This window comes from Lipotes vexillifer, unplaced genomic scaffold, assembly GCF_000442215.2.
Source record: "Lipotes vexillifer unplaced genomic scaffold, Lipotes_vexillifer_v1.1 scaffold815, whole genome shotgun sequence".
NCBI classification, from domain to species: domain Eukaryota; kingdom Metazoa; phylum Chordata; class Mammalia; order Artiodactyla; family Lipotidae; genus Lipotes; species Lipotes vexillifer.
The window spans coordinates 1,607,825-1,630,176 of NW_006773723.1; the positions used below are offsets into that span (position 1 = coordinate 1,607,825).

Genomic DNA, 22,352 nt, shown 5'->3' on the forward strand with positions numbered 1-22,352 from the left:
GAGATTCTGAAATGTAGAGTTGCCAGATTATACTATTCAAATGTCCAGTTTTCAAAAAGAATATTATGAGCCATGAAAAGAAACAAGAAAGGCCGACATGCAGGGAGAAAAAAAAAATCAACAGAAACTGTCCCCGAGAAAGCTCCAAATATGGACATATTAGACAAAGACTTTAAATAAGCTAAATATGTCAAAGGCTAAAGAAAATCATGCCTGAAGAACTAAAGGATAAAAATGATATCTCATCACATACAGAATATTAACAAAATAATAAAAATTATACAAAGGAACCAAAATAGAAATTCTGGAGTTGAAAAGTACAATAACTAAAATGAAAATTTCATTAGAGGGCTCAATAGTAGATTTGAGTGGGCAGAAGAAAGAAACAGTGAAATTGAAGATAGGTCAATTTCATTGCATACACCATCATGCATACCAACACATACATAATAAGAGTCCCAGGGGAGAGGAGAAAGAGAGAGAAAGGGGAGAAAAGAGTATTTGAAGAAATAATGGCTGAAAACTTTCCAAGTTTGATGAAAAATATTAATCTACACATCCAAGAAGCTCCATGATCTCTAAGTAAGGTAAACTCAAGAAAATCTTCACTGAGACACATCATAAACAACTGTTCAAAGCCAAAAAGTATGTTGAAAGCAGCAAGGAAAAAGCGACTCATGTATAAAGGGTCCTCAGTAAGATCAACAACTGATTTCTCATTAGAAACTATGAGGCCAGAAGGCAGGCAGTAGGATGATATATTCAAAGTGCTGAAAGAAAATATATGTCAACCAATAATTTTATATTTACCACAATTATCCCTCAAAAATGAAAGAGAAATCAACACATTTCTAGAGAAATAAATAAATGAGTCATTATCAAACTTTCCCTATAAGAAATTCTAAAAGGAGTCCTCAGGCTGAAATGCAAATACATTAGGCACTATCTTGAACCCACATGAAGAACTAGTGGACACCAGTAAAAGTAACTTCATAGGTAAATATAAAAGACAGAATTAATCTGTTTGCTTGTAATTCCTCTTTTTTCCTATCTTATTTAAAAAACAACTGCATACATATACACTCAACATCAAAAAAACAAACAACCTGACTGAAAAATGGGTGGAAGAACTGAATAGACATTTTTCCAAAGAGGAAATGCAGATGGCCAACAGGCACATGAAAAGATGCTCAACATCACTAATAATCAGGGAAATGCAAATCAAAACCACCATGAGGGCTTCCCTGGTGGCGCAGTGGTTGAGTCCGCCTGCTGATGCAGGGGACACGGGTTCGTGCCCCGGTCCGGGAAGATCTCACATGCCGCGGAGCGGCTGGGCCCGTGAGCCATGGCCGCTGAGCCTGCGCATCCGGAGTCTGTGCTCTGCAACGGGAGAGGCCACAACAGTGAGAGGCCCGCGTACCGCAAAAAAAAAAAAAAAAAAAAAGACAGGAAATAACAACTGTTGGTGAGGATGTGGAGAAAAGGGAACCTGTGCGCACTGCTGGTAGGAATATAAGTTGGTGCACCCACTATGGAAAACAGTATGGAAATTCTTAAAATTAAAAATAGAACTACCATGCAATTCCACTCCTTGGTATTTATCTAAAGAAAACAAAAACACTAACTTGAAAAGATATCTGTACCCATGGTAACCGCAGCACTATTTATAATAGTCAAGACATGGAAACAACCTAAGTGACCATCAATGGATAAATGGATAAAGAAAATGTGATATATATTCAATGGAATACTATTCAGCCATAAAAAGAAGGAAATCTTGCCATTTTTGACAACATGAATAGACCTTGAGGGCATTATGCTAAGTGAAAAACTCAGAAAAAGACAAATAATGTGTGATCTCACTCATACGTAGAATCTAAAAAAACCCCAAACTCATAGATACAGAGAACAGACTGATGGTTGCCAGAGGTGGAGGCTGGGGCTGAGTGAAATGGGTGAAGCTGGTCAAAAGGTACAAACTTCCAGTTACAAAATAAATAAGTCCTGGAGGAAAATACAAAATAAAAAAAGCAAAAAGAATAGGCTATAAATGTTTTTAATAGAGATCAAATTGTCATAACTTGATGTTGTATGTGTATAATGCTTTGCCATTAATATTGTACAATGTGCTTAGCTATTTACCATAGGAAAAAAAGCATCAGATAATTAATAGTATAATAGCATTCCAACAAAGCTGCTAAGAAAGTGTTAAATAGCTTTGAAGCTAGCAATTCATGTATACATTAAACAAAACAAAGCAAATTTCTATCTAAAGTTGTCACACTTAAAGAAACAACATAGAATTGTGGTTTCCAGGGACTGAGGGAAGGAGGAAATGGTTAGTTGTTTAACAGATACAAAGCTTCAGTTTGCAATGTAGAAAAGTTCTAGAGAAAGAAAAAGAAAGAAAAGACATATATATGACACGACATGTGAGTTTTTAAAAAGAACACCCCTTCACAGATGATTTTTAATACCAGATGTTGAAAACCACTGATCTAACTGGTGGGCAGAGGAGAAATGATAAGCACAGATGACTCTAGTAACACAGTCTGATTATCCACTCTGTTCTTGGTCCTTTTATGAGAAGTGGCCATCCTCCGGCTTGTAGGGAGTGAATCAAATCCTGTCTCTGATGTGTTCACTCTACACTCCAGCTCCTGCTCTTGCTTTCCCAGTTCTTTGTCTGCTCTATCCTTACTCGATGTTTGAATAACCACTTGCTTTTGGTGCACTGGTCACTTTAGATAAGTCACACTCCTGCCAACCTTGGCCCTAAGGGACCCACATGTTTGTACTACCTTGCCTAGCCTCCCAGCCAGGGCAGGGCAAGAATCAGGAAAACATCCTAGAAGCCAAGAGAAAAGAAGGAGTGGCCAATAAACCTTGCAGAAAGGCCAAGTAGAATGAAGGTGCAAATGGGCCACTGGATTTTTCAGTTAGGATGTTGTGGAACGGAGAGCAAGTTCAGCAGAGACCTAGAAGTAGAAGTCAGATTACAGTGAGCTGAAGAGTGAATGGACATTGAGAATGCAACCTTCCTGTGTCAACTACACTTTGAGAAGTGTATGGGGAAGGGAAGGAGGAGATAATTAACATTTCAATAATTTGAAGGGGAGGGGAGGACAAAAAAAAAATAGTTTCCCTTTTTAAAAAACAATTAGCATGGGCTTCCCTGGTGGCGCAGTGGTTAAGAATCTGCCTGCCAATGCAGGGGACACGGGTTCGAGCCCTGGTCCGGGAAGATCCCACATGCCACGGAGCAACTAAGCCCGTGCGCCACAACTACTGAGCCTGCGCTCTAGAGCCCACGAGCCACAACTACTGAAGCCCACATGCCTAGAGCCCGTGCTCCGCAACAAGAGAAGCCACCGCAATGAGAAGCCCGCGCACCGCAACGAAGAGTAGCCCCCGCTCGCCTCAACTAGAGAAAGCCCGCGCGCAGCAACGAAGACCCAACACAGCCAAAAGTAAATAAATAAAATAAATTTATAAAAACAAACAAACAAACAATGAGCATGTTTGCTTGCTGAGGAGAAGGAGCTAATGAAGACATTATTGAAGATACTGGAGTTGGGGGTAGAGATTGATGACTGATGGACCAGGATTTAGGAAAGTGCACAAATAGAGTCTAGAACACACTGGCAAATTTAATTTTAAAAAGGAGAGGTTCTTCTTCCCTTAAATAACAGGAGGAGGGAAAGATGGGTGCAATTATGCAGAAGTATAGAAGTAAAAGGGTGTGAAGGAGTTTCTTTCTAGTGAACTTTTAACCCCGTTTGAAGTAGGAAATGAGGTTTCTTGTGGAGAGGGGGGAAGCTGTTTGTCTTTATTGCCCCTGATTTGCATAGTTTTGCAACCTTCTCCAGCAATACTGCTCTCCCAGAAATGGGAGTGGAAGCAGTGGATAGCTAGAGTCATCTCCTTGGAGGTATGGCAGGAAATCAGAACTTTTAAGGAAGTGAATAATGAATTGGTTTGAGTAGCACTCCTACAGTATGACCACGAGGTTGAGTCCAAATAGTCAAGGAAATTGAGTCAGTGAAATTGACAGTCTAGAAGAATAGATCCTGGTAGTTTTAAAATATTGGTTTAGGGGGGAAAATGGGTTTAGGCAGGACAAGAAAGTGAGCATTGGGAGCCCTACAAGGGCCAGTGGCTGGGCCTGCTACAGGTAATTACCAGGACCTGCTTGTAGCTTTGACATGATACACTATTACTGAGCTTGAGCTAGGAAGCCAGCAGGAGGAAGGCTTACAGAGAGCAAGTGCCTGCTGAGGGCTTTGACAAGAACCAGTGGCTGGAGCTGCTGTTGGAAGGAGACAAGGTTTGTATAGCCATTTCTCCTACATCCTGGTCTTACGATCCCTTGATGTTCAGAGTTCAACAGAGATTGCCGGCTTTGAAAAAACAAGAACGTAAAAATTTCCCCAGGAAATGTAATAAGGTTAGAGGCACAGAAACTTTTGATGGGAACCTGGGCCAGATACAGAGATCTTGTATTATATGCAGCTCTCAGATTCTGGGTGAGCCGTAGGTTGTGGGGAAAAGGATTAAATATAGCACACAATCTTAGTGGCCTGTGGTCAGAGGCCTACTGGTGTCCCAACTTCAGCTCTCAATCCCCTAAAGTAGTACTCTTATGACTGGTATAGACAAATACTTCTAATATTGGCCACATTTTATCTACTGTGTTTGCACAAATATTATAGTCTATCCTATTTTATTAGGGAAGGTAAAGAGCTGCTCTTAAAATTAGCCATAGAAAAGAATTGTAGTGATCAGAAAATGACCTAAAACAAAGCTCTATCAATTGGCATTTGAACTTTTCAGAAGTTTAAGTATTTTTAAGTCATATTAAAAAAAAAAAAAAGCATAACGCCTCATGAAGTAAAAATTCTAGTAAAAATCTGGCAAGGGATCATTGAAGCACGATGGGATCACTGTCTCAACTGCCACTAGAGGTTAGCACTGGACTCTCGATGTCATTCTATATGAGAGAAAGGACTGTTCTCTGAAATAGACCATCAATTACGGTTCCCATTGTTACCTCATGCAATCTGTCTTGAATCTTGAATGTGACTGTGGATCCCAGAAAACTAGAGAAAACGTTAACAATTTCTGGGGTGAGCTGCTCAGATATTCCATCTGTAAGTGTGAGGAAATCACAGGACTGTGTAATGTGGCCTTCAGAGGACCCTGGAGGAAGCCTTGGTAGTCAAAGTACTTAAATCATGCATTGTGGCAGCAGGTGTTTCAGAAGTAATTACACAGTAGGGGTAGTATTGGCATCATTACCTGCAATGTGAAGTCAAAGGGTGCCCTGACCTTGCTATTCTGTCCCTTGACTCTACACTAATCCTGGCCCAGCGGCTCCTGCTTCCTTGAGTCCCACTTACATTCTCATTCCAGCTTTTTCTCAGCACCTTACTGTATTAAAGTGTCTTATGAGGAGGGAAACTGTACTCAGTACAAACGTACGAAATGGCTGTGAGGGGTTGAGAGATTTGGCGGCTGGTCAATGGAAAAGACATGACCATAAGAGCCAGCAACACAACAGACTTTACTGGATGGTGCTTGAACAGGGTTGCATGAGAGGGGAAGTTCCTCACAGCATGAGACCATCCAGAGGCTTATGGCATGGGGGTTATCATCAAAAAGGCAGGAGGTCAAGGGAACACCCAGGTGAGAGGAAGGTTGGAAAAGGGGCTTATGTACCTAGGTGGTGTCACTCGGGAGCACAGTACGGAGTCTCTGAGTCAGAGAGTTCCAAAGGGCCACAGCAGCTTGGAGTCTTATAGCCATAAGGCTCTGTCTTACCAATGGCCAGCAGATGTGGGGTGAGTCTTGCAGATATGTAAAGTAGACAGGCTCTGAATGGCTAACAATCTGCTTGTTTGGGTTATTTGAAAAATAACTGAGGGAATTCCCTGGCAGTCCAGTGGTTAAGACTCTGCTCTCTCACTGCCGATGGGCTGGTTTCAATTCCTGGTCAGGGAACTAAGATCCCACAAGCCGCATGGTGTGGTCAAAAAAATTAAAAAAATAAAAATAAAAATAACTGAATGTGTGAAAATTTGAGTTTGACACTGGCGGGCTTTTGAGCTAATGGGTCTCAGTCTGCAGTAAAGAAATAAACAATGTAGGGGTCAATAAACAGAGGCACTCTTTGGCTCATTCATATAACAGTGGTAAAAAGCTCTTTGTGAAATTAACATATAGTTGAAAGAAGAGAATATAAACATGAAAGATAACCAGGAATTTCTGAATCAGGAGTTTCTGGTTATCACTGGCTAGGTAAAGTACCAGTTCTCCCTTCTGCTGAAAACTAGAAAAACTGAAAGGAAAATTATATTTATATATGTACATCTTAAAAGCATTTGAGAGTAAAGAATTGCTTCTTACTAGGTCATGATATGGGAGAAGAGAAGCTGAGAGGCTGAGTAGGACTCAGCCTTCAGAGAAGGGGGAAAAAACCAGGACCCTGGCCCCATAAGAATGGAAATCCTGCAATTCTACTTAGACTCCAAAGTGCTGCACCCCAGGAGAAAGGGCAAAAATGGAAGTAAACCATCTGTGGTTAACAATTACTTTGGTAGTCCTCCACAAACCGTATCTCCTGGTATTCATATCCTGTGTAGTCTTCTAGAATTTGGGCTGGCTTTCTGACCTGATTTAACTAACAGAATATGACAGAAGTGATGATTTACCTAAATCTTAAAAAGGCCTAGCAGCTTCTACTTCTGCAATCTACTTATGACAACATTTAAGAAATATGACTACCCTGAGACCATCACATTGTGAGGCATGTCACCTAGCCACGTGGAGAAGCCACGTGGAGAAGCCACGTGGAGAAGCCACGTGGAGAAGCCACGTGGAGAAGCCACGTGGAGGAGAACAGAGTGCCCAGCCAACAGCCCTAGCTGCGCTTCCAGCCACAGCCAGCACCAACTTACCAGCAGGTCAGTGAAGCCATCTTGGAAGCAGATCCTTCAGCTCAAGTTGAGCAGTTCCAGTCAAAGGCAAACAGAGCAAAGACAAACTGTCCCCACAAAGTCCTACCCAATTACAACGTGGTAGGCAAATAAATAAACTGCTTGTTGGTTTAAGCTACTAAATTTTACTGTAGCTTGTTACACAGAAACAGATAATGGAAACGCCACCCTTGTATGGACTGTAACTGAACTTTGAGCCATCTGGGTGACTGAGAAAATCTCAATTCCTAATATTGGATTAACATGATCCCTGTTTTGTAAATGCCTCCAGACATCTGAAAGTAGGACATAAAAATTCTCTCCGGTATAACATCTTCTTAGTACTCCGAAATATCTGGCATACCAGAGATAATCAAGGACACAAGTCAAGACAATAAGAACAAGAATCAGCCGAAAGGAGACAACGGAAACAGAACTTCAGAAAACTCAGGTATTAGAATGATCAGATAAAGGCATTAAAACATCTATGATCAAGAAGATAAAATACAAGATTGAGAATTTTCACAGAGAACTCAAAATTATGAAAAGGGACATTCCAGATGTTTTAAATAAACATAAATTATACAACTGAAAAAAAAAATACAACAATGAAATTCAAGAATTCAAAGGCAAGGTTTAACAGGTCAGAGAGCTGACTGGACAACAGACCAGAAGAAATAACCAGAAAGAATTACAGAGGACAAAAAACAAAACAATAAGATAAAATACATAGAGGATCTATTAAGGAGGGCTTAGATAAGTGCAACTGGAGTCTGAAAAGAAGAGTAGACAGAGGATAAGGGGAAAGCTATTTGAAAACATAATGTATGTGAATTTTCCAGGTTCATGAATGATATCAATCCATATACACCAGAAGCCCAATAAAAGCCAACCAGAAGAAATAAAAGTCTGTATCTAAGCACATCACAGAAAAACTGCTGAAAACCAAAGATGGAAAGCCCCTATGGAAAAGAACAAGAATTAGACTTACAGCAGATTTTTTCAAGAGATAATGAAATCCAGAAGACAATGAACTGAAATCTGGATGAAAGAAAATGGATGAAAGAAAATAACTGATAGTCTACAATTCTATATCCAGGGAAAATGCTCTTCAAAAATGAAGGTGAAATAAAGACATTTTTAAGCTAAACAAAAACTGTAAGAATTAATCATCAGCAGATCTACACTAACAGAGATACTAAAGAGTGTTCACAGACAGAAGGAAAATGATCCCAGATGTATGGTCAGTGATTAAGGAAATAACTAATGGCAACAAAATTGGAAAATATGTGAGGAAATGTACACAAATACTAATTGTATGAAATATCATCATACAGTTGACCCTTGAACAACAGGAGTTTGAACTGAATGGGTCCACTTATATTTGGATTTTTTCCCCCAATACCACAGTACTACACAATCCATGATTGGTTGAATCTTCAGATGTGGAACCACAGATATGGAGGGCCAGCTATCAGACTTGAGCATCTATGTATCTGGGTATCCACAGAGGATACTAGAACCAATTTCCCATGGATACTGAGTGACAGTTATATACTAATTGTATTAAATAACATTTTTTGAGGGCTTAAAAGATTTACAGAATTAAAGTACGTGCTACCAACAACACAAGTTGGGAAGACAGTAATAGTGTTAGTGTTCTAAGATTTTTATATTGTCTTGAAGAAAGACAAAAGTACATTGACTTTAGACTTTGATAAGTCAGGGATTTTCTAATTTCTAGGGGAACCCCAAAAGGAATAATAAAAGAATGTGCATTTTCCAAAGCAACAGAGGGGAAAAAAGTATAATAATGAAAAATAATCAATCTAACAGAAGAAAGGAGAGGAAAAGAAAAATACTTTAGATGGGACAGAAGAATATAATGAAGTGGTAGATTTAACCTGTTAATAAATCAACAATTAGATTAAGAGTAAACATAGACCAAATGCTTCAATTAAAAGAAAAAGATTGTCACTGTGAATAAAATAACCCAAAACTATATGCTTACAAAAGACACATCTAATATATAAGGATACAGAAAATTTGAAAATAAAAGGAGAGAAAAATATAGTCTATGTATAAGCCTACCCAAAGAAAGCTGGTGTAGCTTTATTAATGTCAAAGTAAAGATGAAAAGTACTACTAGCAAAAAGAGGTGTATTTCGTAATGATAAAAGTTCAATTCACCAGGAATATATAACAGTCGTGAATTTGTATACTTCTAAAGAACATGGCCTAAACTACAGAAAGCAAAAAGTGACAGAACTATAAGGAGAAATATGCAAACCTACAGTAATAGTGGGAGATTTTAACATACCTTGCTTGTAGAACAATAAAATGGCAAAGAATACAGAAGATTTGAACAAAAAAAATTAGCAAAGAAAATTTATTGTTCTTATATATGAACAAAGCACCCAACAGGTACAGAATACATATTCTTTAAAGTACACATGGAACATGTATAAAAACTGAACATATAATGAGCCATAAAGCAAATCTCAAATTTTGAAGGATTTAAATCATATAGAATATGTTCTCTCACTGCAGTGCAATCAAGCTGCACTGTAGTGAGAGCAAAAATAAAAAGATAGCTAGAAAATCCCCATATGTTTGAAAATTCAGAGGCACAATTTAAAATAACTCCTGGGTAAGATAAACCACAATTAAAATTAGAAAATACCTAAAACTGAATGTTTCATATTAAAACTTGTGGAATGTAGTTAAAGTTAGAGGGAAATTTACAGAATTAAATGCACTTATTAGAAAACTGAGTCCAGCAATAAGTAAAATAATGCATAATTAAGTTGAGTTTATCCTAGGAACACAAGTTTCATTTAACACTAAGAAATCAATCACATTAACAGATTAAAAAAGACAAAATGTATCTTCTCAACAGATGCAGAAAAAACATTTGATTAAAATTCAATATTCATTCATTCTTAGTGAATTAGTAAAAGAAGAAGGAAAGAAGAATGTCTGCTTTAGTCACTCTTACTTGACATCATGCTGGAGGTCTTAGCCAGGACAATAAGGAGAAACATAAAATGATATAAGAATTGAAATGAAAAAAATTCATTATTTGCAGATTATATGATTGTATATGTAGAAAATACAAAAGAACCTATAATTTATTAAAATTAATACAAGAGCTTAAGTTTGTAGGATAAAAAACCAATATATAAAAATCTTTTACATCTGCAATAAATTAAGAAAAATATTTTAATTTCAAAACCACACAAAAATAAGTTTCTAGAAATAAAGCTAATAAAATATATGCAGAATCTAAATGGTAAAATGATAAACTTTGAGTTCTAAATAAGTAGACATACCATACAAATGTCAGTCTCCAAATTAATCTATAGAGTCAAATGCAATTGTAATAAAAATCCCAGTAGAGAGAGAGAGAGAGAGAGAGAGAGAGAGAGAGAGAGAGAGAGAGTGTGTGGGTGTGTGTGTGTGTGTGTGTGTGTGTGTGTAAACTAACAAATTCTATAATGTATGTGGAAATACAGAGGGCCCAGAAGAGCCACAGAATTCCTGAAGAACAACAATATGGAAGAACTTGCTCTTTAAGATACTAAGACATATTTTAAAGGTATAATATTCAAGACTTTAGTAGCCCAGAAGTAGCCAAATAGACCAATGGAGCAGAATAGAGATCCTATTTAAAATACAGGGAAAGGTTTTTATCTTTTTAATAAATGATGCTAGGATAATTGGATATCCATATTTTAAAAACAAAATTGTATGCTTACTTTCTACAGCATTAAAAAATCAACTACAAATGGGTCATTGACTTCTACGTGAAAGGCAAATCTATAGAGATTTTAAAGAGTTTATAAGACAATATCTTCCCTAATTCAGGAAAAGATTGATTAATTAAACTAATTAAAATTAAGAATTTCTGGACATACAGATGGCCAAAAGCACATAAAAAGATGCTCAACATCGCTAATTATCAGAGAAATGCAAATCAAAACTACAATTAAGTACCACCTCACACCGGTCAGAATGGCCATCATCAAAAAGTCTACAAATAATAAATGCTGGAAAAGGTGTGGAGAAAAGGGAACCCTCCTACACTGTTGGTGGGAACATAAATTGGTACAACCATTATGGAGAACAGTATGGAGGTTCCTTAAAAAACTAAAAATAGGGCCACCTATGCTCCAGCAATCCCACTGCTGGGCATATATCCAGAGAAAACCATAATTTGAAAAGATACATGCACCCCAATGTTCATTGCAGCACTATCTGCAATAGCCAGGACACTGAAGCAACCTAAATGTCCATCGACAGAGGAATGGATAAAGAAGATGTGGTACATATATATACAATGGAATATTACTCAGCCATGAAAAAGAAAGAAAGAATGCCATTTGCAGCAACATGGATGGACCTTGAGATTATCATGCTAAGTGAAGTCAGACAGAAAAAGACAAATATAAGGTATCACTCATATGTGGAATCTAATTTAAAAAATGATACAAATGAACTTATTTACAAAACAGAAACAGATCTACCAATATTGAAAACAAACTTATGGTTACCAAATGGGAAACATAGGGGGGAGGGATAAATCAGGAGCTTGGGATTAACATACACACACTACTGCATATAAGGTAGATAACCAGCAAGGACCTACTGTATAGCACAAGGAATTCTACTCAGTATTCTGTGATAACCTATATGAGAAAATAATCTGAAAAAGAATGAATATATGTATACGTATAACTGAATCACTTTGCTGTACACCTGAAACTAACACAACTTTGTAAATAAACTATATTCCAATAAATTTAAAAAAAACAGTTAAAAAAAGAATTTCTGTTCTCCAAAAGCTTCCATAAGGAAACTAACAACAACAAAAAAGCCTTAGAAACAGAGAATACATATGCAATACATAAACTGACAAAGAATTCATATATAGAATACTATATTTTAAATCCTACAAATTCATTTTAAACATGAAACTAAAAACTGGTGAGCGACCAACATACACTTAAATAGAGGATATCCAAATGACATATATATCAGCCTCATTAGTAATTAGGAGAATACAAATTAAACCACAAAGGGATACACACACACACACACACACACACACACACACACACACACACATGCACACACACAAGCTACCAGTCCGTCAAACATTAAAATGTCTGTCAATACCAAATGTCAGGGAGATGTGCATTGGAACTCATATACTGGTTTCTTATACTTTCACTTGGGTGTTGCCTGAGTCCAAGAGTGCACAAGAGTTCCACTGAACCTCTACTATGAAGACATACTATTAAGTTCCATAGTCGCAATAGTTGCCAAACACGTAGGGTTACTAGGTTAGGGTTTGTTTTCACCTGAAAACTCTGGTTTATAGCAGTTCATTCTCCTATCTACCACCAGTCTTCTTCCCATTATAGTCAGTTTTTTTACCTAGAAATAATAGTCTATATCTAATATGAGCTCAGATTCTTTTTCTTTTCTTTTTTTTTTTTTTGCTACCTTTGCTGTTGATGATGCTGCCTCTGCTATGAGGGCACTTTTAACGGTTCTAGGATATAGGAAGAAACTGCCTCACCCTCCCTCTTCTACTCTTTCATTTTAGGTAGCAGGTAGCTTTCTTCTGAGACATGGGGGAGACAATAAACTTTGTGGCTGAGGGAGTTTAGCAGAAAGTCACACAGCAATGGGGAAATCTTTGAAATAGGAAGCAACAAAAGGTAATTGGAGAAGGCAGCTCAAAATGTGTTAAGTGGGGAAAGGCAGCTATAGATACAGCTATGTCATGGTGGAACTTAGTTCCCTGAGGCTCAGGGCCAACCTTTCCAAACAAGAAGGTCTCCTCTGACATTCCAACCCCAAGGAGATAGATTTGGTCTTGAGCTGGGGCAACATGGTCAGAACTGGGTCTTAGGTGATTCACAGACTGGTAGAGAATAGTAGGTAGATCTCACGTGAGATCTGTGATGGTGTGAGGAAAAGAATTGGGCATTACAATTCTTAGAATTATTCCACTGCCTCAAAATAGGTAGATCTTAGGAGCCTTTGGTAATTACAACTATAAATCCACGTTGATCCTATCTACCACTCAGTTGAAAGCTGTTATTGGATTTTGAAGTGGAAATTACAGGCATTGATGCTATTTCTAATATTAGTTATAGCCATACCAGATTAACAGTGACTAAGAGTATAGAGAGATTTGGAATTAAAGGCTCATGTTCTGCTTGAACATTACATCACTTTTAAGTATAAAATGAGAAATTATAAGAAAGATCTTTAAACGTGAATAGGCAATGTTACATTCAAATGTACTCCAAGCAACTCTCCTTTCACCCTAAATTCCATACGTGTTTTCCTGCTGTACAGACAACACCAAGGGGGTGAGTCATCGATCAACTACCTCCTTGAGGAATTGTGTAACTTTGGCAGCTGCCTCTGCTAGCCATATTTCCTGAGGATTCCTCAGGGCCAAGAGCATCGGCCAAGAGGAGTCAGAATGCTGCTGATTACCAGGAATTGGATTTGTTACAAATGGAGGTGCTCCAGCCCTCTGAATTTGCCAGCTCCATTGTTAGAGGAATGTGATAAATAGTTGAGTGCATTTGCCCTTGAAAGCTGACAAAGATCCAAGCAGCTTAAAATGACACGTTTCTCCAGATAAGTCTTGGGTAGTGTGTATCGGTCTACAACTGAACCCTAGAAATAAAGAAATATATGTAAAGAGGCATTTTCCAGGGATTTTTTTCTTTCAGGGCAGAAGTAAGAGCCTTTGCATTTGGTTGGCCTGGACATGATCTCTGGAACTGGTAGGGGAAAATGCTGCACTTGTATTCCAGGGCACAGAGTGAGAATTCCAGGAATACTGAGCCATTAAAATTAATGTGCTTAAAGAATCCACTTGAGACTTTCTTATAATTGTTGTATTATTAAAGTTTGAGGACTTCTTTCTTCCTTCCTCCCCCCCTCTAATTTGGTAGTGGGTCATTTAAGGGAACAAACTCTAAACTTTCAGTTATTAAAGGAGCATAAAATTTTTAACTGGAGCTTAAAAATACTTGGAAGGAAACTGCACAAGTAGTATGTATATTTTTTTATAACAAAAATAAACAAAGAATCACCTATAATCCCAGCTATAATCACAGTTAAGCATGGTTATAACCTTTCATTTTTCTCTTTATTTCTACTTATTTTTCTGTTTTATTTTCCCTATATAAAGACATATATACAATTGTCTGTGTGTGTTATGTGCATATATGCATGTGTACACGTGTTATGTGTGTATGTGTGTGGATGTTCAAGGTCACCAAAGATTTCTGTAACACTAAACCCAGTGATCACTTCTTAGTTGTCATTGTACATGACCTGTCAATAGTACTTGACACAGGTGACCACCCTCTTCCTTGAAATACTCTGTTCACTTGGATCCCACATCACCCCATATTCTCCGGATTTTTCCTTCTGCATCATTGGTCTTTCTTTCTTCATCTCCTCTGTAGTACTTCCTTCCCAAAGCTTAGCCCTTGGACTTATGTTGGATCCAACTCACTTGGGAATCTTTTCCAGTTCCATGGCTCTAAATACGATCTACCTGCTGAGAACTCCCAAATGTACATCTCCCAGAGTAACTCTCATTTGAACTCAGGCTCTTCTCTCTCTACCTCCGTCACACTTGTAAGTCTCACATGCATCTCACAGGTGTTCAAAATAGAACTGTGAATCCTAGCAAATCATTTCCTACTACCAAAAAAAATCTCTTGCCAACTCTTTAAATAGTAACTCCAAAATTCCAGTTGCTCAAGCAAAAACTTCGGTGCCATCCCTCATACCTCTTTTTCTTTCACATCCCACAACCAATCCATCACCTAGCCCTCAAAGTGTACCAGCGTCCAACCACTTCCAACTAATCATCCACTACCACACTGGTCCAAACCACCATGAACTTCCCCTAAAAGAGTCTCCTGCTTTTGCCTTTGTCCTCTCCAAGACTGAGTGATCCTTCTAAACTAAAGTCAGATCATACCACTTTTCTTCTCGAAACACTCCAGGAGCTTCCCACATCACCTAGACCAAAAGCCAAAGTCCTTGCAATGTCTTACTTTTTTAATTTAAAAATATGTAGGAGGCAGCATAATGCTCAGGGTAAGATTCCCTGTGTTCAAAGCCTGGTTCTAATTATTAGCTGTATGATGTTGGACAAATTACTCAACCTCTCAGTGGCTAAATTTCCTAACTGTAAAACGGGATTATTATATAATACCAGTCTCATAGAGCTGCAGTGAAGATTAATGAATTAATATTTATAACGGGCTTACAATAGTCCTGGCATGTAGTAAACATTATAAAAGTTTTTTTTGTTTGTTTGTTTTTTGCGGTACGCAGGCCTCTCACTGTTGTGGCCGCTCCCGTTGCGGAGCACAGGCTCCAGATGCGCAGGCTCAGCGGCCATGGCTCACGGGCCCAGCCGCTCCGCGGCATGTGGGATCTTCCCAGACCGTGTCCCCTGCATCGGCAGGCGGACTCTCAACCACTGCGCCACCAGGGAAGCCCCATTTTACATTTTTAATACTTGATTATAACTGAAGAATAAAGAACACTCACAAATCACCCCTCTGCCCCCAATACGCACACAATGCAACACAGCACACACTCATACCCTTATGGAATTGCGTTATGATCCACAGAGGAGAGAGGGCCTTGTACTCACAAGTAAATTTCTACAGATTATTTGAAACGGGAAGACCTATTTGAAAAGAGGTCAAATACACATTTGAATACAAGGTAAGTCATGGTATTTGTCCATAAAAACAAAAGGGAGTTAGGATTTGTAAAAAAAATTGTGAAAGGGTCATAATATTTATTCAAGTGTGTATAAATCAGAGATTTTTTTTTTTTGACAGTTGAGTTTTAACTTTTAGAATATGTGGTGTGAAGTTTTGTTAATTCTGGAAAAGTCTTCCAGTTCTAAATGAAATTGTGGTATAAACTGGTCCTATTGCTGGAACTCTTAAAGGCCTCTGCATGTTGAGGTGGGCTACTGATGAGCTTCCAGGTAAAAATAAACTTCACATATTTGCCAATAGCAAAATGTCTAAGACTCAACAGCTATGCAGCTATTGAGAATTCCTTTGAGGATGTGAGGGGAGAAACAATACTATTGTGCCTGCACATTAGAAACACGAGGCAACATTTAATGGAAACTTGCTTAGTTAAATCAACATTATTATGAAATGTAACATTTCATGGTATTTACATGTATAAAAGATGTACAAATGCATAATGCCCTTCTAAAATGTCATTGTAATACCTGTCAAGTAACACTTTTCCTCACTTTTTTTTTAAATTTTAAAAGAAAATTGGCCTTGAAACACCATCCAGACAAGAATCCAGATGATCCAGGTGCTGCTGAGAGGTTTAAAGAAATCAACAATGCCCACACAATACTTACTGACATGTCAAAAAGAAACATATACGACAAGTACGGATCACTGGGACTCTATGTGGCTGAGCAATTTGGAGATGAAAATGTTAATACCTACTTCATGCTGTCAAGCTGGTGGGCAAAGGTGAACTGGATTTTTTGTTTCTCTTGAAAACAATTTCTTAGAAGATCATGATATTATTCACTCTTTTAGACTCCATCTCAAAGAAAGTCTAACCTTACTATATTACTAAACTCTTACAGATAAAAGGAGCTGTTATTTAAGGATCGCTTTTGCTTTAGCTCACCAAGTAATTATAAAATACAGCATGACTTAAAATACTTCTAGACATTAATTATATTAGAATTTGAAGCTTCAGCTGAATTCTGACTGCCCTCCCTACCCCCATAATGACAAATTAAGAACTGACTCATTGCTGAAAACCTAAAATAATTTATTAGTGTGACAACTGTTTAAAAATTATTATGGGACAAATTTAGCCATGTCCTTTCCTATCTATAGCATAGGCTACATCAGCAAACACAGTACCGCAGAGAATACATGGTAATTAGGTCATAGGTTCACATGGAGCCTGCTGTGAGGTAGTGGAGAAGGAAATGAGGGGAAAAAGGTAAGAATTAAATAGTGCAGCACACACTGAGCTGGCAAGAGAGAGGAAGAGAGAGAGAGAGAGAAAGGATATCTAGTCAAGAAAAAGGCAAGATTTTTAAGGACTTAGTGCAACCGGAATTGACTTTTGACAGTAAATTTTGTGTGATTTCCTAAGAATCCCTAGTATATGCATGCTTGGTGATAGTTTTATATTTGTTTATGAGTATTAATATCCTTATCTTCTGATAAAAGTATATTTACATATAAATCATACATATAGTCCATCTGCATCTTTTTTGGACAGTTCACATACATGTAGTAGGTTCACAGTTCACACATTTGGTGAAATCAGATGAACTCACATTCATATGAGTTGTAATTAATAAAGAAACAGCAGATCTCCAGAGGCAGATGTCATGTTCAGTAGTACTCTGATTGCTACTTTCTTCCGCTAAAATAAATCTTGGTAAATTGAACAGTTTTATATATGCAGGACGAGAGAGAATATGTTTTTGTTCATAGGCATGGGGAGAGAGAGTCTGCAGCCTAAAGCCTCATTTGCCTTCTGCAGGCCTCAGAATTCCTTTTCTTGGTGGTAACTGGGATTCCCACTGAAACCTCCTTTCTTTATCACTCAAGACTTGGGAGGGAGACAAGTTTCTGCCTAGAGGACTTGGAACTTAGAATGAGAGTGTACATATTGTCAATGTCATTTATGATGATAGTTTGAATGTTTATGTAAAATACAGGCTTCTGTGGGAACCTAACCCCCAGGTATGACACTGTTTCCATGGGCAGGTACATCTGGAGTTCTAGATAATTTACACACTAGCACCTGACTGCACATTGGGGCCTACCTGCATAAAAAGGAGAATAGATTTCCTTGCCCAGGAAGTTGACAAAATTGATCAAAATTCATATAGACAAGCAGAAGCTGTTCAGTAGTGTAAGAGATACACATAAAATAATTCCTGATGTGGCTCTTTAAAAATAAGGCTACAGAGAAATCTACCTTCCCCTTCTGCTTGTGCCAAAGCCTAATTGCCCAGGGCCCTTTAGAGTGGCCTGGCACATAGTGATCATGTATTAAGTGTGCATTACATGTATGAATCAGTGTACCAATTTGAAAATATTTTAAAAACAATGGACACCTACTTATGCCTTGTACTGCACTAAGCACTGCAAGGATATTTCTGCAATAGGCAAATAATCTAGTTGGAATAATTAAAGAACAAAACAATACATGTATTAAAGGAAATTTTCAGAGAGGAGAAAAAATATGGGAATGGAATAGTGAAAGCAAAAAAGGTCAAAAGTAGGTTAAAAAAAAAGGGGTGCTTGTTGGGGCGCTGGCTCAGGAACACGGCACAGGAGGGTCTTAGAGGCAGTTGGTGAGGAGGAAGTGTTTTTATACTTTTCAGAATAATTTAAGAAATTTATGACTCTGAAGATGTAGAGAATCCAGAGCAAAAAGATGATAGGTGTGAGGGTGTATAAAATCACGTTCTATTTCAAATGACATACTTTTAATAAAATCATAAACTTATTTTGCTCAATTAACAAAAATGGGCTTGTTTTCACTTCAAATTGGATTGGGAGAGTTTAGTCTTTTAATCTTTAGCTATGGCAAACTTAGTGAGGAAACTCATGCTCGTGGGGAAATCCTGGTGCTGTTCACTAGGAGGAACAAATCATTTGTTTATCTACTAATCAGTTAAGACATTCATTAATTCAGTAGGCATTTCCTGTCTACCACACTCCAGGTACTAAATCCTTAGGTAGAGGAGAGATTGAAAGACAACTAACACATAGTTTGGCCTTGAAGAGGTTCACAGTCTGAGACAGAATATTATAAACTCATCACTGTCTTAAAGCGTCAACAAAACAAGACTGTGGTGGACATTTGTATGGCAAACAGTTGGGGCACAAAGGAGGGAGCAATTGTTCTGGAGGACATGGGGATCAGGAAAGATGTCTGACAGAGGATCTTTGAGATAATCTTAAACACGGAGTGGGTATTTTCTAGATGACTAGGGAATGGGACAGTGGGTGTCTAGGCAGATGGTTCCATAGGGACAGCAAAGCTCCTCAAGGATGGCAGGAACAGGGCCATGCTGGTGCAGGGAAGGCACTGGAAGAGGCCAGATGACCATTAATAAGGAGCTCCAGCCTTTTCTAAGAGGCAGGAGGGTCACTGCATGGGTTCAAGAGAACATGTCAGAAAGCTCCAGCAGCAATGTGCAGAGTGGGCTAGAGGCAAGAGTGGAAGCAGGTAGGTCAGTTAGGAGGCTACTGAAGTGTCCAGAGCAGAGATAAGGGGATCCATTCTAAAGCCCTACCAGTCAGGAGAGAGGCAATGGGGAGGGGGCAGAGATGGCGAGGAGAGAGACTGCAGGACGTGGTGACTGAGAGGAATGTGGTGGTGTCAGGACTGGCTATCCCTAGCTCTTCTTGGTGAGAATGCTTCAGTGCCCTTGGTTAGCTCATGTGACCTGTAGAGGTTATGTTTGTTGGTTTGTTTGCTCTGCTCTTAATAATGACCACCATGGCTTAAGAATAAAGAAGAAAATGTCATACTTCATTATTTGGCTGCAAGTCACTTGTTCCTGGCTTAACTTGTTAGGCGAAACTTTATGAGGGATTTGTTTCCAAGGAAACTAAAAAGATAGTCCTCCATGGAATAAGGATGAGGGTGAATATGTGGTCTCTGGGGTGAACTGTGATGCCTTCAGGTCTCTGGAGGTTCATGGGTACACACTTGACTTCTGGGGTCTCCTACACCCCACTACCCCTCACCCCCGTTCTGCTTTGCCTCTGGTTCCCCTAGACTTTGTTTGTCATCATTGGCCTCTTGACCGGCTGCTATTTTTGCTGCTGTCTGTGCTGCTGTTGCAACTGCTGCTGTGGACGCTGCCGGCCTAAGTCATCGATGCCAGAAGAGGACTCCTATGTGTCCCCAGAGGATCTTGAGGAGCAGATCAAGACGGACATAGAAAAAGGTACAGCAAGATGAGAACAGAGTAGGGGGTGTCTCTCCATAGGCCTGGCCAAGCACCAGGCCCCATGGCAATGGCTATCACTAAAGTGAGAGAGATACAACAACCAAATGGGGGGAATGCCGTAGACTTTCACCTTTGGTACCTCTTTTGGAGAGGATGAAAGGACAGTTACCTTTACGAGTCACAGAGAAAAGCAGAACCTAACACTGTCAGAAAGAAGTCATGAAATATGCTGATCACAAAGCAAAGCTAGTACAATTCACAGTCGCATTACAAAAGAGTGAACTGTGGGTTCAGGGAGGTTTGGGTGGGAGTGCCCAGGGGTAGGAGAACCAAGGCAGAAATTTCTCCCAGGAGAAGCATTTCAGCCTGTTACTTTAGGATCTCTATTCAGATAGAAGGGCATGGACAACAGGAGAAGTCAACAACGCTTGACTTTTCTTCCTTTTGATTACTTGAGAATGAGTTCTGGGTAAAACTGGGGGAGGGTAGTCTTTCTTCCCAGAAATGCAGCTTCCTTCCAAAACCACACATTCAGAGCTAGCCTCAAACCAGCATCAAGAATACTGTCCAATATAAACGGGACTGTTTGCTTTGTTTAACCACCTGCACATGCCTGTCAATGTGTTTGCATGGCCGTGATAGATTACTTGATTCTTCAAGTTCACTAGACCCAGCAATGATAAAGAAAAAATGTAAAGAAAGACAACAGTCTCACGCAATTCACATCATCAGGAATACTTCATATTCTCTGGGAAATGCCTTTGTTTAAACAAACTGGAGTCAAACCTGCCATCATTTCTGTCTTGCAGCCATAATCCTACTGTCATTTTCTCCTGCAGAATGCATCATTATTCTGGATAATAGACTTTATCGCTAAGTCACAAAGAAGCCTGGACAGCCAAATAAACAATTCAGACAGTGACCCGCTGCTGTCAGAACTGCGGAAATTGGACATGGTGCACTTCTGTGTACTGTACTCTGATTCCTTTGATCACAATGAAGCAGAAATTACATGACATCAGACAGAGGAGAGATTGTTTAAAGGCTTCCAGATACTTTCAAATTCCCTATCAAATGTGATGCTAAGTAATATCCAGTTATTACCCACCCCGAGTCCAGCTTAAAGAAAGGAGTCTTCAATCATGTGAATTGTACTTAGTCTCAGACCATTTTAGGACTGGGAGATCAGAGAGGACAGAAGGGATTTTCCTGCAAGCTGTGATTTTGTATTACTGCCATTTTGTATTACTGCCCCTGGAGCCAAATTGTAGGCCCATCGTGAAATACAATTACAACTTTCTTTTGCTTCATTTGGGATATAAAATGACAAATCTTCTAACAGGGCACACACACCAAAAAGAGCAAGCAAGCTGTATTACTCGTAAATGGGTTAAACAGGGATACACACGCATAAACTCTTCTTCCGGGAAAAGCCAGTGACTTCGGCATAAGTTGCTGAAGAATGATGAGCCCAGAGGCTTCCCTGGTGGTGCAGTGGTTGAGAGTCCGCCTGCCGATGGCAGGGGACGCGGGTTCGTGCCCCGGTCCGGGAAGATCCCACATGCCCACAGCAGTGAGAGGCCCGCGTACAGCAAAAAGAAAAAAAAAGATATATATGCAAAGATATATTTCATTTCAATATGGACTTTCAAAGAATTTGAATGTCAACACTAGAGGAATGGTTTAATAAGTTGTGTTTTTACATGTAGTGAAAACTATGCAACCACTACAAAAAAAAAAAAAAAAAGTGCGAATGATGAGCCCAGTGCATTAATCTCATCTGCTCTTTTGAGGGAGTTAAACTTACTAGATCACGTCAGGGGTCGCTGGGCCCATTGTTCATAGGGTCTCCCATAATATCCATCAACCCAGTCTAGTCACTGACAGAGGATAGGAAGGGGCAGTTAGATAGCAGAGTACTGTCATCGGTATCCACTGTGTCAAGCTTATCTTAACTTTTCCTTTATAGTGTGGGAACCAAAACTAGGTGAACTGAACCTAGATACCTCAAATCCAGTGTTGCACTCTTTTCTGAAAAGCCTCAAAGTCTTTCCTTTTTAAATTAGATAAAAGCTCCACCAGTGCATTTCAGCAGACCTTCTTTGCAGAAGATTTCTTTTCTGGAACAGAAATTCATACTCAGTGCCAAATTCCACCCTGATTTCCTTCCTGCAGAGTTGTTGGTGATAAATCTACATGCCGTTCACTGTTCTCAGTTCTGACACCCCAGAGCTACCAATTCCATTGCAGAGGTCAGATTCCAGACTTAGTAAGTCATGAACCCATTTGACTGTGCTACTGTTAGTCTTAACCAAAAGGAAAAGCTCTATCCTATT

The 22,352-nt window shown here is 39.0% G+C and overlaps 1 protein-coding gene across 2 annotated transcripts in view; it reads left to right on the forward strand.

Annotated features, from left to right (window-relative positions):
- The window catches only part of DNAJC5B (DnaJ heat shock protein family (Hsp40) member C5 beta), an 82,510-nt gene that overhangs the window by 49,001 nt on the left and 11,157 nt on the right, over positions 1-22,352 (forward strand). For both annotated transcript variants that reach the window (XM_007448472.1, XM_007448471.1), the window contains 2 exons: positions 16,333-16,546; positions 19,842-20,013. In XM_007448472.1, coding sequence (XP_007448534.1) covers positions 16,333-16,546; positions 19,842-20,013 — 386 coding nt within the window. The remainder of the gene's footprint in view (positions 1-16,332; positions 16,547-19,841; positions 20,014-22,352) is intronic.